The sequence below is a fragment of the Theropithecus gelada genome, chromosome 18 (assembly GCF_003255815.1).
Source record: "Theropithecus gelada isolate Dixy chromosome 18, Tgel_1.0, whole genome shotgun sequence".
Lineage (NCBI taxonomy): Eukaryota > Metazoa > Chordata > Mammalia > Primates > Cercopithecidae > Theropithecus > Theropithecus gelada.
The window spans coordinates 40,483,291-40,498,682 of record NC_037686.1 but is presented as its reverse complement, the minus strand read 5'-3'; the positions used below and the strand labels follow the sequence as shown (position 1 = coordinate 40,498,682).

Below are 15,392 nucleotides of genomic sequence, written 5' to 3'. Positions count from 1 at the left end.
CTTTGTCTGGCTCAGAGTAGTTTACCAAATGCATTCATATCCTGCAGATTATTGCCCTTAGACTTTCCACAGGTGAAAAATAAAACCAAAGGTTTCAAAGAAGGGAAAGCAGCAAGGATTTGTTGAGCACCAGGGCTCAATATGTGGCAGCCATAGCAGTAACAATCTATTTTCTTTCAGTCAGTGAACTTTCTTTTATGTTGATTTGAAAACAATGTGTTGAACCTTAGGAAAAGGTGAAGAGAGCTCATTACTTCTTTTCTATTAAACTATTTGAAATATCTTACGTATTGGTTATGATTTTGCTTTCTGGTGTTTGATGCCTGATGCCTTTGTTTAAAATCAGCATTGTTATCAACTGCCTGGTAAACCGATCTTTTAGAAACACATTTCAGTCTCTGACAAATTACCTACTTTAAATGTATCTCAATATGATCTGTGTGTTGGATGAACAGTAAAACTGTATTCAAGTAATATTACTGGATATTCTTTATCTGCTGGTACACAAGACAGAAAATCAATGCAATTTCTATCATTATCATTAGAATTTTCAGATAACAAATTTTAAGATCAAGAAGATATCTCAGTGCTCTGCATCCTTGGAAGGATATACATTGAACATTTGTTAGATGACCAATCTGTCCATTTGATTTAGATTATGGGCCATATGTTTTTCTCTAGGGATTGATTGTATGAATGTCATCCTGGATGATCCTCTCTTATGCCCATTTAGGGAAGATGGAGTAAACAAATGATTAGAACTATCACATCCACTTTTCTCCATGTCTTCTGCAGATTAATTTTCCACTCTCTCTTCTCTGAACTTATAAACAATCACGCAGAAAAACTAGACTCTAGGACTGAAATCCCAATTGAATTAATCTTTGTTCAGTGCTGAAAATTTTTTATTATGGAAAAGATTCTCAATCTGCCCATGTATGCTGCAAATAAGGATTTAATATAAACATTAATGTTATTTCATTTTAGAGATATACCACAATAAAAATACACAAATAATTTAGGTGACATGTAAGGATGAGAACATAAATAATAAATTGCATACTAGTAATAACTTAAGATTTGTGCTTAGTATTAAAATAATACTACAAAGAATCCTAACTAGCTTTACTTATTCATAGGACATTGAGAACACAATTCGCACATCTCTTCAGTTAGCGCAAAGGAATATAACAATGAACAGACTTCCTAAAGGAAGTCATATTACTTCTGCCATTTTTTTCTTCAATTTAGAGAACAGGCAGCAGAGAGATCAAGAAGAGTTTTGTCTGAAGAATCATATGGCATGTGCCAAAAAGGGATAAAAAGATTCCTTATAAGGCCAATCTTTTAGACAAAATGTAAAAGGCAACCCCTTAAACGATTTTATAGTTTATAACATTTTAAAAATTCAAAGAAAGGAGAGGTGCATGAAATTTCTGGTTAGGACCTGCCTAAGCAGTATTTAAAAAAAAAAATTAAACATATAAAAGCTATTTTGAATAACTCAAAACAGCCACAAACTGCCTCTATTTTAACTCAGCCAATGCCTATTTAATATTTATTTAATTTTTGTTTCTGAAGCTACCATTTCCTGGTTCCAAAATCTATCGTAAAAGTAGAAAATCATTTGCTTTCATTATCAAAACTTTCTGGCAGAACTTTTTTTCTTTTTGTTTTTGTTTTTTTAAATGAAATTAGCTGGTTGTTAAGTGAAAATGAATTCATTACTCTTTAATATCTCATTCTTCCCTCATCCTCAATTTGTGTTATTGAGAAAACATAGATACACAGTAATCCAATACAGAATTCTTCTTTATATCCTGTAGAATTATATTCATATAGTGCACTTTGTTTTGTTGTTATTGTTTGTTTTTTTGCTTTGTTTTGTTTTGTTTTATACTGAGCCAGAGTCTTGCTTTGTCGCCCAGGCTGGAGTTCAGTGGCGCGATCTCGGCTCACTGCAACCTCTGCCTCCCTAGTTCAAGCAATTTTGCCTCTGCCTCCGGAGTAGCTGGGACTACAGGCACGCGCCACCACGCTTGGCTAATTTTTGTATTTTTAGTAGAGACGAGGTTTTGCCATGTCACCCAGGCTGGTCTTGATTTCCCGACCTCAAGTGATCCACCCTCCTCGGCCTCCCAAAGTTCTGGGATTACAGGCATGAGCTACCGCACCTGGCCTTCATATAGTACACTTTGATCACTATTAGTATAAAATTGTATTATTCATATAAAAAGAAAAAAATAAACTACTCGTTTCCAAAATGCTTTAAGCCATATTGAACTTTATTTGAGGGAAGAAAACTGAAATGTATTATGTGATTTCCCCCAAATGTATATTTGAATTTCCATAAATCCATTTAATTATTTAGAATTTTGTAAAACTGTTAAAAATTTAGTATGATATGCAAAAATGTAATTCAGGATTTTAAAATAAATATAACTATGAAATATATAATGTTATATGACTGAAAATAAAATATTATTTTTATTTGCAGTTCTTTTCAAAATTATTTTAATAATACTTTAATAATTAAAAAGCAATTTTAATTAAGCCTAGTAGTAAGTTTATAGTAATAAATGAATTAAGTTACTCTTAAATCTTTAATGTCAGAATATATTAAGAACCATCTGCAGCTGGTTAATATTAACCATAAATAGGCCTGTATAGGATCTGATTACAATGAACCAACTCTCCCTGTCATGGCAGGATCCATATCTAATATATCTCTTTATATTACTCCTTCCCTGAGGATCTAGGACTATGCCTTGCATATAGTAGGCATTTAATAAATTTTAGAAAGAATTATTACCAGTTTTATGCTTCGTTAATAAAATGAAGACCTCTGAGATAGGGAAGTAGTTTATATCTTTGCATTAGCTGACTTTCACTCTAGTTGTTTTCTAAATTCTGATTAGTCCTCTCTTTCTCTAAATCAGTGCTTATGAAATTAACCAAGGTAACTAAACATATCCAATATTTGTTCTACAGCAACAAGCTCTTAAAAATGCTGTGATATGCCAAGAAGTAACACCCATACATCCATATCCTTTCCTTTTTTAGCCTCTAGTGTCTCTTCGTTTGACAACTTTGTGATGCTCTCCTTAAAGCAATGGGATAATCTTTTATTATTATTATTATTATTATTATTATTACTATTAATTGGCTGCATCAAGAGAGACTTCCTGAAAATTAAAAGACATATTTCAGGGAATGGAAACTTAGTATCACTCAAAATTAAAATTAAAATTAAAATTAGATGTCTCTGTCTTTAGATTAAGAGATCTCAGGCTCATCAATATCCCAGAAATGGGTTTTGTGGTTTTTAGTCTGAAGTGGTGCAAGAAATCTGAATTATTATAAATCTAAACTTGCTCATTCTTCTACCTATTGAAATTCACAATGTAATCAATAACCTCGCTAAATCTAAGGGGTGCTGTACCCATAGAGCTATATGTGTATGTAATATATGGACATGCTTATTGGCTTCTCTTTGCATCCTGCCACAAATAACAGGGAGAGTTGGAAACTTCATTAAAAAGACATTTGCCAGGCTGCTGGAGGAAAAGGAAAATCCTCCGTAGGCTACCTAGCTAATTTCCAGCCAATACAAGATTATTCCCAACAGGAAACATGTATTGCTTTACTGGCCTAAGTGATAGGGTTGTTAGCATCTCTTTTGGCTGACTGCTTTGCAATCTAGCTGCTTTCAGTTGCTAGAAAAGTCATCTTAATATTTATGTAGAGCTTCCACCTCACATCAGCCAACTTTGATCTCACGGTGTCTCGTGGGCAAAGCTTATCCACTGCTCATGGAAACCCCATATGCATCAGAGTTATATAAACAAGGTATTTGTAAAAGGGTTAGACTTGTCCACATTTTTGTCAGCCCACTAAAATTTTCACAATTTCAGCTCATTTTGATTATTCCTCTCACCACCACCTTCCCCCTGCACACACACATAGGAGCCTCCATCCTATCTCCTACTTCCTTACATACTCACAGTCATTGACCCAACAGATATTAAACACGCCATTTTATGCCGAAGATATAATATAATGTGACTGAATTAATTTATCTTATTGCTTGCTAGAAATTTGACATCCTAACTTCAGCTCTGACTTGATACCAAAAGAATTTTTAAAATTGTGAATGTAGAGTCAGTTAACAGGATTCTAAGTTGTTTCTTGAAAGCTGTTTTGTAAATGAAATGATAAAATCTTGGGAAAGCTTTAGTAAGGGTAGTGTTTGTTATGCAAAATACAGTCACAAAATCAGGACTTGAAAGTTACAGAGATGAAGAAAACTGAAATTTATAAATGTGAGAAAACAACCTATGTTATTGTAGCTGAGTGTCCTGGTTGGCTTTCTCTGTCATTCACTGATTGGAACTCGTTTCAGAAATAACCGTTTTACGCAAATAAAATAGAAAATTACCTATACTCTGGTCTTTGTTTGCATACGGATTCACCTCTCAAATGTTTTACATAAGTAGTCTACCTAGATATTCTAGAACTCAAAATCTAATCAAATAATTTCAGTTCTATGAATGTATCAGTAGAGAAAAAGATTATCTGTGGTGAAACACCATTAATTAAATTTTGGATGATAGTGTAATTATTTCTGGTGAATTCCTGGCTCATTTCTCTTAAATACTACTTTCACATCTGTTATACACCTAATGGAAGGCAGAATTTCCAATCACGCTATACTGAAGGAGCTTTCTTCCCTTCACGGTGTATTTGTAGGAAATAGTCAGACCATATGGTTTGTGACATAACCCCCACTCTTACTTCCAGTGTGGAATTTCATTTCCAGGTACCGTATTTGACACATATCAAAAAGAATACCCAAAGCCCAGTTATAAGATGAAATATGCTGGCCCCTTGTAGGATAATAATAATTTGCCATAAAGTCTTGTCAGATGTGTGACAGTATCTGCAGGACCTAGGAGCCAGGACCTGAGTTGTTTCTGTTCTAAAAAGTTCAGAAGAATAGTATTTAGATTGACACTGCTGCTGCACCTTTACTAAAAGACTCCAATAAGAATATTGGGAGAAATAAAAAGAATGGAGGATGACTTATCAGTGAAACATTGAATTTAGCTTAAGAGCGTTTACTTTTCTGACTTGTTTTTGTCACACATGGAAAATAACATTTTCTTACAGGTGTAAGGGTATGAGAATTGGCAGGCTTTCCTGGGGGAGGTCAAAGTAATCTGTTCTGTTGTTGTGTATGTTAAAATGTTTATACTTTTTGTCTGTTCATTTTGTTTCATTTGTGCCTTCATGGTATGTACTAACATTGTGACATGCTCTCCCAATGAACAGGTCGTCATGGAGATGGAGGTTATTGGCCAGTTGATACTAATTTGATTGATAGAAGCACCCTAAATGGTAAGTATATAAATTAGGTAATATTGAATTAGTTATATTAATGAACTGGTTAATTCAAGAGTGTCTGAGGCAAATTTTCTATCAACTACAGGTGCCAGGAAGCTTGCTAAAAAAAAAAAAAAACAAAACAAAACTCTAGCACATTCTACCAGGAGATGATGCCATAAGAGTTGACAACTGTATAAAAAATGAGTCAGAAAAGCCCAGCATAGAGCATTTTATAAATGATACAAAGCTATTAAATACCAAGATTTTTAAATGTTACAATATATTTAAAATGTTTGCAGGAATCTGATTTTATTTGAGAGAGGTGATATCCAAGTTTGGTTGAATTGAAACCCACTCAGTTTCATATATTAAAGTTACTTGGATTTTTGCCTGCAGAGAACGTTAATTCTTCAAAATCCTGTAGCATCTTAGGGCTAAATTTTCTTTGTGTTGTCTAGATTAGACATTTATTTCTGCTCATCCTAGTGGAGCATGCCCAAGTATCTGCTGGCTTTAAGGATGACCAGATGAAGGTAATACCTAGAACTCCACAGAAGGACAAGGTTGATGTGGGGGCTGCATTCCAGGATCTTATCGTTAGTTTTGCTGAAACAAACTTTAAAAGGATGGATTAATACTGGCCACATTTTCAGGGGACTAATGTATTTATTAGGCCATTTTACAAGTTTTTAAAAAATTATTGCTGTTATTTGGTTTGGTTTACTAAAAAGACCTTCAGATACTCAAAATGTGAAAATGAACACTTGTATACCCATCAGCAAGGTTAAGATATGAAATATACAGCATGGAATTTAAATCTCTTTTATGTCTGTGTTTTCTCACATGCTTCTTAACACTGTTCCTCACTCTGATATAAGTGCTCTAATTTGATGTTTACTACATATGTATAGGTATCCCTAAACATTATACTGTTTTACAGTTTTACAAATTTATAGAAATGATATTGTATCCTGCTACAACTTGCTTTCATTTTTAACTGAGTTTTGAAGATGTATCCATGTGTTTACAAATAGCTCTCACTCATTTATCTTGGCTGCTATACAGTATTCTATTTTATGAAATAACAAAATTATTTAACCATTTTAGCAGGTTTTCATAAGAAACTTGATTACTGAACTGATAAATTTCCATTTGTTTGATCGCCTGTTAAAAAACCCAGAAAGGAAGTCAAAATTTCAATCTAAAAATAGTTTGCTGCATTTGAAATTAGAATAGTGGTGTGAATTAAGTGATTGTTTCTTATCGTAGGCTCTTATAATCTAATGTGGCAGTTTTCACAAGAGTGTGTGTGTGTGTGTATGTGTGTGTATATATATATATATGGAGTACACCAAATGCTTGCATCAAAGACTTAGCATTATCTCTCCTCTGGCCAATGGTAGATTTAGAAAGGTATTTTCACCTCTTGACTTCTTTTTGAATTGCCCCGGCAATAGCTTCCTCTGCTATTAATGCCTTTTACCTAACCAGAAACACATAGAATGTCTTATGTTTAAACTTTGAGTCAATATCTGCTGCTATTAAAAATTACCTTAGATTTGGGGTAACTTATAAACAACAGAAATTGTTGTTTTGGAGGACAGGAAGTCTAAGATCAAGGTGCCAGCAGACTGGGAGTCTGCTGCGGGCTCATTCTCTGCTTCACGGTTGATGCCTTCCAGCTGTGTTCTCCCATGGTGGTTGGAAAGGGTGAACAAGCTCCCTCAGGCTTTTTGTAAAATAAGGGCACTAATCCCGTTTATGAGGCCACCACTCTCATGACCAAATTGTCTCCCAAAGGCTCCACCTCTTATTGCCTCCCTAACAGGGATTAGGTTTCAACATAAGAATTTTGGAAGGGCACAAGCATTCAGAACATAGCAAGCTTCCCAGGATGCTCTTTCCAGGCTACTCACAACTTCCTATTGTCTCTTAGACTCCTCATTTTCCTTCATTTAAATAACATGACTATCCCTGGTAGGTATTTGACTTTCAGACACTTGTTTTAACTAAAGCCTTGCTCTGTCAGTCCCTAACACACCCAACAAGTAATTTACAAAGCACACAGGGTTGGGCGTGGTGGCTTAACGCCTGTAATCCCAGCCCTTTGGGAGGCCGAGGCGGGCAGATCATGAGGTCAGGAAATCAAGACCATCCTGGCTAACACAGTGAAACCCCATCTCTACTAAAACTACAAAAAATTAGCTGGGAGTGGTGGCACACACCTGTAGTCCCAGCTACTCGGGAGACTGCGGCAGCAGGAGAATCGCTTGAACCCAGAAGGTGCAGTGAGCCAAGATCACACCACTACACTCCAGCCTGGGCAACAGAGCAAGGCTCTATCTCAAGAAAAAAAGGGGAGGGAGAAGGCTCACAGAAGGAAGGTGAGAGGAGCGACTTGTTGAGGCAGAAAACAGACCCCAGGCCATGCTCCATAAAATGGGTATAGGTAATGATAATTCCCTCCTCCCAACTTTGCAATTTCATTTGCTCAATCTCATGCTCCAAATTTTGTCTTAAATTTCAACAATATGCCAAAAACATTATATGTATTCAAACAGTCAGTCAAGAAATGCTACTAAGCCCTCAGCGAGTGCAGGGCACTTGCAATGAGCCATGGGAACAAACTGAAGGACAGCCCACTGCAGGACCAATACACCAGCAGGGTTAATTGCCCGAGTAGGCAAAGCAGAAATATACACCCCAGGAGATGAGAGAGGATGAGAAAATCCCCAGGGATATAAAGGAAGGTTAAAAAAAGGAAGTTGCTGAAATTGTTTGGGAGAAACATAATTGTTGTATTTTATACCCTGAGATACAGAGCTTCTAACTTTGGAGTTCATGCAGGAGATTAGCATTGTCCCCTTTAGAATCATCTCACAAAGCCAATTTTAAGATGCTATTTCTACAAGGATTTTCACATTAAAATTCATTCCCAGTCAAGGGAATACTGGTACGGGACAGTACTTTTTGAAGAGACATACTACTAGAAAATTAAAGAGGGAATTGGTATAAGGAATGAGAAAGAGAAATCATCCTGTAGGTTTCAACCACTACTGGGCAGTGGTTATGAGGCTTAAATCTGGGGCAAATGTAAGCCACAGACACAAAACTATGTACTCTCTTAAACTGCATGTCCAAAAGGACTCCCGTATTGGGAAGAATTGCCAGGTATTGCAATTAAAAATATAAGGAGGCCCAGTAACATTTGAATTATTTCTGCGAGTAATAGATAAAGAAAAATTATATGAGGGATTGCCATCACAATGTGCATATACATCTCAAGGTATACATGAATAAGCAACTAGAAATAATTCTAACCTAATTGGGCCTCCTGTATTTTTAATTATGAAGTCTGGACGTCACAATTCAGAAGTTTGTTATTGATCGAATTCAGAAGTTTGTTATTGACTATTTGAAGTTGCTATTCAAATTAAAATGAATTTTTGGTCGAAAAGAAATCCGAGCCCACATTTGACGTGAACATATAAGTCAGCAATCACTTTCCTTTTCAAAGGTGTTCTAACCTTCTAGATGAAGAGAAAGAGAAATCCACATCATTGTGTTCCTTTTTGTTTTACCATTTAAGATTCCTAGTGAGAAAAATAACCAAAATTAAATTTGATCTGGTAAACATTATCTCACAGGAGTAAGTCATGAAGATAAAATAGACCAATGCCATTCAGTGGCTTTGAAGAAGTTTAGATGGATTATTGACATTACTCCTTCCCAATTTTCTGCATCACTTAATGATGTTTTAGGGATTTCATGCTAAATGAATGAGATGAAAAACGTATCTGAAATATTTATAGATTCCCTACTGGAATAACAAATTATTGCAGGCTGCCTGGCTGATTAAGGGGAATTGATAACTTCAGAGAGCCAGGGATGGTAGAGGCCAAACTTTATCTGCTTCCTATACTATTTTGCTAGCAAACAAATGATGATAGATATATAATATGACTTTAGCCTTGGCTGTTACAAGCAAATCAGCAAAGACATCTGGAAACCCCAGATTTCTAGTTAAATTTTTGCTGATGTCTTAAGCTTTAAGAAGGGGGTATGTTTTCCAAGTAGATGTGCAAGTGAGGCCCCTGAGTGATAAAACTCCAATTGCACCCCACCCTTATAAAGTGGGCTACATCAAAACATTTAAAGTCTGGGTTTTTAAACTTTGTATACAATAAAATTTCATACATCTCCCCTTAGAGTGACAGAATTATGGAAGTTTCCTAGCTCCCTCTACACTTGCTAGATTCATTCTTCAAAGCATTGTAATAGAATAATGGCTTACTGTCAGGATACTCAAGCCAGTTGCAAATAAATTTAGACCTCGCTAATCATTTACTTTCTTTTACAGCATGCCACTCTTTTAAAAATGCACTCTTGGAATTCAAATAAAGAAAAACAAAGCTATAGTTCATATTTACTCCTGTAGTTGGAAGCCCTTAATTAAACTGTAGAACTGGAAGAGGCTTCCTAAAATATTTTCTGATGGCAGGTAGAATCAAAGCTAATATGTGGTGATGTGGTAGTATTTTTCTTTTATGATGCATTCAATTTTAGATTATGGTCCATATTCTTAATGCAGAATAATCTTCAATATCTGAAAATGTGTTTAGTAGTTTGTATTTGTATAAATGATAGGAACTATGAAAATTACTTCAACATAATCCTGCCTTTCTGATTACAGAAGACACAATGGCAATTTCCTTTTTTTGATAGCTCTACCTATAATTTGTAAAATCAGTGTAACAAATTTGATTAGAAGATCTATAAACCTCATAATAGTTTTTTATTGACCTCAACCTTTAAAGACAAAGTTAAACTTGACAAATTTTAAAACTTTGACACAGCAATGTTAATAAAAAAAAATCAACATTATTAATTTTTAAATACTCAGAATCATATTAAGTGCTCTATAAAACTTGTCAGAAAAAAAGGAAGCAGTTTGCTCTCTATTTTTGGAAACCTGTTTTTTTCTCAGAATTCAATAACATTTTAACCAATGTAAATAAAGTATACATGAAACTCTTCCCACATTTCTATAAAGTGATCATTATAAGGTTGGTAACTATTAGAAGACACCCAACGCTATACTCAGCAGAAATCTTAATGCAAAAGAAAAGATACGGAAATAAAATTTTACAGCCTTTTTCCAGATGAAAAGAAAAGATAACTAGAGCAATCTGAGGTCCTAGGTTCTAGTTCAGTGATTACAAGAGACTGCTCACCTATCATCTACCCATTATCTTTATCCCAAAGGATTTTTAAAAGTCCTAGTCTAACCCCAGATTCTAGACCTGACTTTGTAGAGCTTAGAGCTGTGTGACAAAGCAAGTCATTTAAACTCTGGATCTCAATTTTCATCTGGACATAGAAAGTGTTAAGCTAGAGCAGTGCTTCTGAAGCTCACTAGCATTAACATGTAAGATTGAATTTTTCTTTGTTGTGGGCACATGTCCTGTTCAGGATGTTTAGCAGCATCTCTGGCCTTTTCACACTAGATGCCAGTAATATTTCCTCTCCCCCATGTTGTAACAATCCAAAATGTCTGTAGACATTGCCAAATTTCCCCTTGGCAGAGAGGGAATCTTCCCAGTTGGAAACCACTGAGCTAGATTAGCATACCCTATAGGTTGCTCCAGGATACATGGATCCTCTTGAGAAGCTCTGAGAAAATCAATCAATCAATAAATAAAGTGTCTCATTGTCAAATAAGCATCAGGGAAGTGGTGTGGCACTTCCCTGCCCTTTTGCCAGGCCTTTGTCTTCTGTTTGAAAAGTAGAGGTTTTAGCCTTGACAGTGCTTCTCTGCTTAGTCTTAACCTCTTAATTTTGGTGATCTCATCCTTTCCCATAGATTGAAATTCTATCCATGTGCCAGCTCCCAAACGTATATCACTAATGCAGAGAGTGATCAATATTCTGGCTGTTTCTTTAATGTTTATCATGAGATCTTCACCCTGACATATTCAAGATTGAACTTTTGCTCCTCTCTCGTTGAGACTTCCCTTTCACCCTTTCCCTCATCTCAGACATGAGGACTACTACTTAGGCCTGAACCTGATTCTCTCATTCTTTCCTCCGCCATACCCAACTGGTGGTGTACTCATTTACTTTCAAACTATATTGTGTAACTGGCCACTTTGCCTGATTGTAATTACCACTGTCTCAGTTCAAACTATCATCATCTTTCATTTGGAGAACTTCAGTAACCTCTTAGCTGATCTCCATGCTTCCACCACTGACCCCTCTCCACACAGCAGCCAGAGTGGTCTTCTTAAAACAAATCACGTCTGTTTCTGGCTTGCTGAAACCCGTTAGAGGGTCTGTGATTGCATTTAGGATAACTAAATGTAATCTACAAGACTCAGTATAACTGGGTCCTGTTTCTCTGTCCAGCCTCCTCTTATGTCATTATCCCTTTTGCTGACTGTGTTCCAGGCACATAGCCTGCTCTCAGTTCTGTTTAAAGGAATAGGAGCTGGTGCTTAGCAATAACTCATGCTTCAGCCTGTTGCTTTCAAAATGAGTCCTTTCATGAGCCCCCACCACGAGCCATATATTCTCATTGTTATAACTCTCTACATTAACCTGTCTACTTTTCTTTTTAGCACTAGTTATAATTGTAATTTTATATAAGCATCCCTCCTTTTATTGTGCTTCACATGATTGTGCTTCACAGATACTGCAGTTTTTCCAAATTGAAGGTTTGTGCTAACTCTGTATCGTGCAAGATGATTGGCAACATTTTTCCAACAGCATGTGCTCACTTCATGTCTCTATGTGACACTCTGGTAATTTTTCTAATATTTCAAAGTTTTAAATTATTATATCTACCTCAGTGATCTGTGATCAGTGATCTTTGACGTTACTATTGTAATTGCTTTGGGGCACCACAAACTGCACCCATATAAGACGGTGATCTTCACTGATACATTGTTGTGTGTTCCAACTGCCCCACCAACCAGCCACTACCCTGTCTCTCTCCCCCTTTTGGGGCTTTTCTATTCTCTGAGCACAACACTGTTAAAATTAGGCCAATTAATAACCCTACAAGGCTTCTAAGTGTCCAGGTGGAAGGAAGAGTCACATGTCTCTCACTTTAAAATTTAAAAGCTGGAAATGATTAGGCTTAGTGGTGAAGACATGTCAAAAGTCAAGATAGGCTGAGAGCTAGACCTCTTATGCCAAACCAAGTTGTAAATACCAAGGAAAAGTTCTTGAAGGAAATTCAAATTGCTATTCCAGTGAACACATGAATGATAAGAAAGCAAAACAGCCTTATTGCTGACATGCAGAAAGTTTTTGTGGTCTGGATAGAAGATAAAACCAGCGACAACATTCCCTTCAGCCAAAGCTTTATCCAGAGCAAGGCCCTAAGTCTCTTCAATTCTGTGAAGATTTATGGAGGTGAGAAGCTGCAGAAGAAGAGTCGGAAGCTGGCAGAAGTTGATTCATGAGGTTTTAAAACAGAAGCTATCTCTATAACATAAAAGTGCGAAGTGCAACAGCAAGTATTGATATAGAAGCTGTAGCAAGTTATCCAGAAGATCTAGCCAAGATAATTGATGAAGGTGGCTGCACTAAACAAGAGATTTTCAATGCAGACAAAATAACCATATATTGGAAGCAGATGCCATTTAGGACTTTCATAGAGAGAGGTCAATATCTGGCTTCAAAGTTTCAAAGGACAGGCTGACTGTCTCGTCAGGGGATAGTGGAGCTGGATTTTAAGTTGAAACCAATGCTTATTTACTGTTCTGAAAATCCTAGGACCCTTAAGAATTATGCTAAATCTACTCTGCCTGTGCTCTATAAATGGTACAACAAAGTCTAGATAACTACACATCTATTTACAGCATGGTTTACTAAACATTTTAAGCCCACTGTTGAGACCTATTGCTTAGAAAAAAAGATTCCTTTCAAAATATTACAGCACGTTGACAATTCTCCACCCAAGAGGTCTGATGGAAATGTGTAAGAGATTAATGCTGTTTTCATGCCTGCTAACACAACATCCATTCTTCAGCTTATGGATCAATGAGTCATGCTGATTTTCAAGTCTTATTATTTAAGAAAGATATTTCATAGATATGTCTTCCAGTTGCCATAAAGTGTGATTTCCTCTTATGGATCTGGGCAAAGTAAATTAAAAATGTTTTGGAAAGGATTAACCACTCTAGATGCCATTAAGAACATTTGTGATTCATGGGAAAGCGTCAAAATATTAACACTAACAGAAGTTTGGAAGAAGTAGATTCCAAACCTAACAGATGGTTTTGAGAGGCTCACGACTTCAGTGGAGGAAGTAACTGTGATCGAAATAGCAAGAGAACCAGAGTGATAAGAGGAGCCTTGAAGAAGTGACTGAACTGCTGCAATGTCATGATAAAATTTTAACAGATGAGGAGTTGTTTCCTATGGAGGAGCAAATAAAGTGATTCATTGAGATGAAATCTACTCCTAGTGAAGATGTTGTGAATATTTTTGAAGTGACAATGAAAGATTTGTAATATTATGTAAACTTAGTTGATAAAGCAGTGGCCGGGTTTGAGAAAATTGACTCCAATTATAAAATAATTTCTAGTATGGGTAAAATGCTATCAAATACCTCCCATGCTATGGAGAAATATGTCATGAAAGGAAGGGTCAATTGATGCAGCAAACTTTATTGTTTTCTTATTTTAAGAGATTGCCACAGGCTGGGCATGGTGGCTTATGCCTGTAATCCCAGCACTTTGGGAAGCCAAGTTGGATAGACATTTGAGATCAGGAGTTCAAGACCAGCCTGTCCAACATGGTGAAACACCATCTATACTGAAAATACAACACAAAGGCACCTGAGGCAAGAGAATCTCTTGAATCCAGGATGCGGAGATTGCAAGAAGCTGAGATTACACCACTGCACTCCAGCCTGGGTGACAGAGCAAAAGTCTGTCTCAAAAAAAAAAAAAAAAAAAAGAAAAAAGAAAAAAGAAAAAAGATTGCCACAGCCACCCCACCTTCAGCAATTCCCAGCCTCATCACTCAGCAGCCATCAACATAAAGGCAGGAGTCTCCATCAGCAAAAGTTCTGTGACTCACGGAAGGTTCAGTAGCATTTTTTAGAAATGAAGTATTTTTAAATTAAGTTGTGCCATTTTTTAGATGTAATGCTGTTGCACAGTTAATAGACTATAGCATAGTGTAAACACAACTTTTATATGCACTGGAAAACCAAAAAATTAGTGCAATTTGTTTAAGCATGATATTTGCTTTATTGCAGTGTGTGGAACTAAACCCACAGTATTTATGCGGTATGCCTATATTTATTTCCCTCATGATTTGTTGAATATCTACCTTTTCTAGTAAACTGCAAGTTCCATGAGGTCCATAATCATGCTTCTTTTGGTTACAACATTGTATCTCCAACATCTAACTGAATCTTCAATACATATTTATGGAATAATTGAATCTGTTTTCTACCATCTCTGCCCCACCCCTCCTGGCAATTAACAGTTCACATCAGCATGTTAAAAATCCAAATATTTTTTTAAAAATATATATGTTCTAAAAGTTAGTTGTTCAAGGAACTGTACCCCCATAACGCTGATAAATATCTTATTTTAGGGAACAATGGACTAAATTATCTGTGAATTGTCTTCCAGCTGATCGATTACAGCATCTTATTTTAGGGGGAAATACTTTGAAATGATCAAGGCCATATGAATTTTGGTTCAAATTCAAATGCCTATAAAATTATTACGATACATGTAGAGCTCAAAATGTTCTAATAATTATAAAGCCATTATCAGGGTAAACTGCAATTGCAGGAGTGAAGTTCAACCCCCAACTATACACTTTCATTGAACCTCTTTCCTTCCTCAGAAGTGAACTTGTCATTCTTATGTTCACATTGTTTACCTGCCTATTGATATTGTGTAGCTATTGGGGCACAGCCATTACAGCCATTGTGCCAAGGGGACCAGGTCCTTAAAGTAGGAGTCAGGGCTCCTAGAGTC

At 36.1% G+C, this 15,392-nt stretch overlaps 1 protein-coding gene across 1 annotated transcript in view; it reads left to right on the top strand.

The window, feature by feature from the left end:
• Positions 1-15,392, top strand: part of DCC (DCC netrin 1 receptor) — a 1,221,566-nt gene that overhangs the window by 1,111,305 nt on the left and 94,869 nt on the right. The window contains exon 22 of the mRNA XM_025365180.1: positions 5,332-5,397. Within this exon, the coding sequence (XP_025220965.1) occupies positions 5,332-5,397 (66 nt within the window). The remainder of the gene's footprint in view (positions 1-5,331; positions 5,398-15,392) is intronic.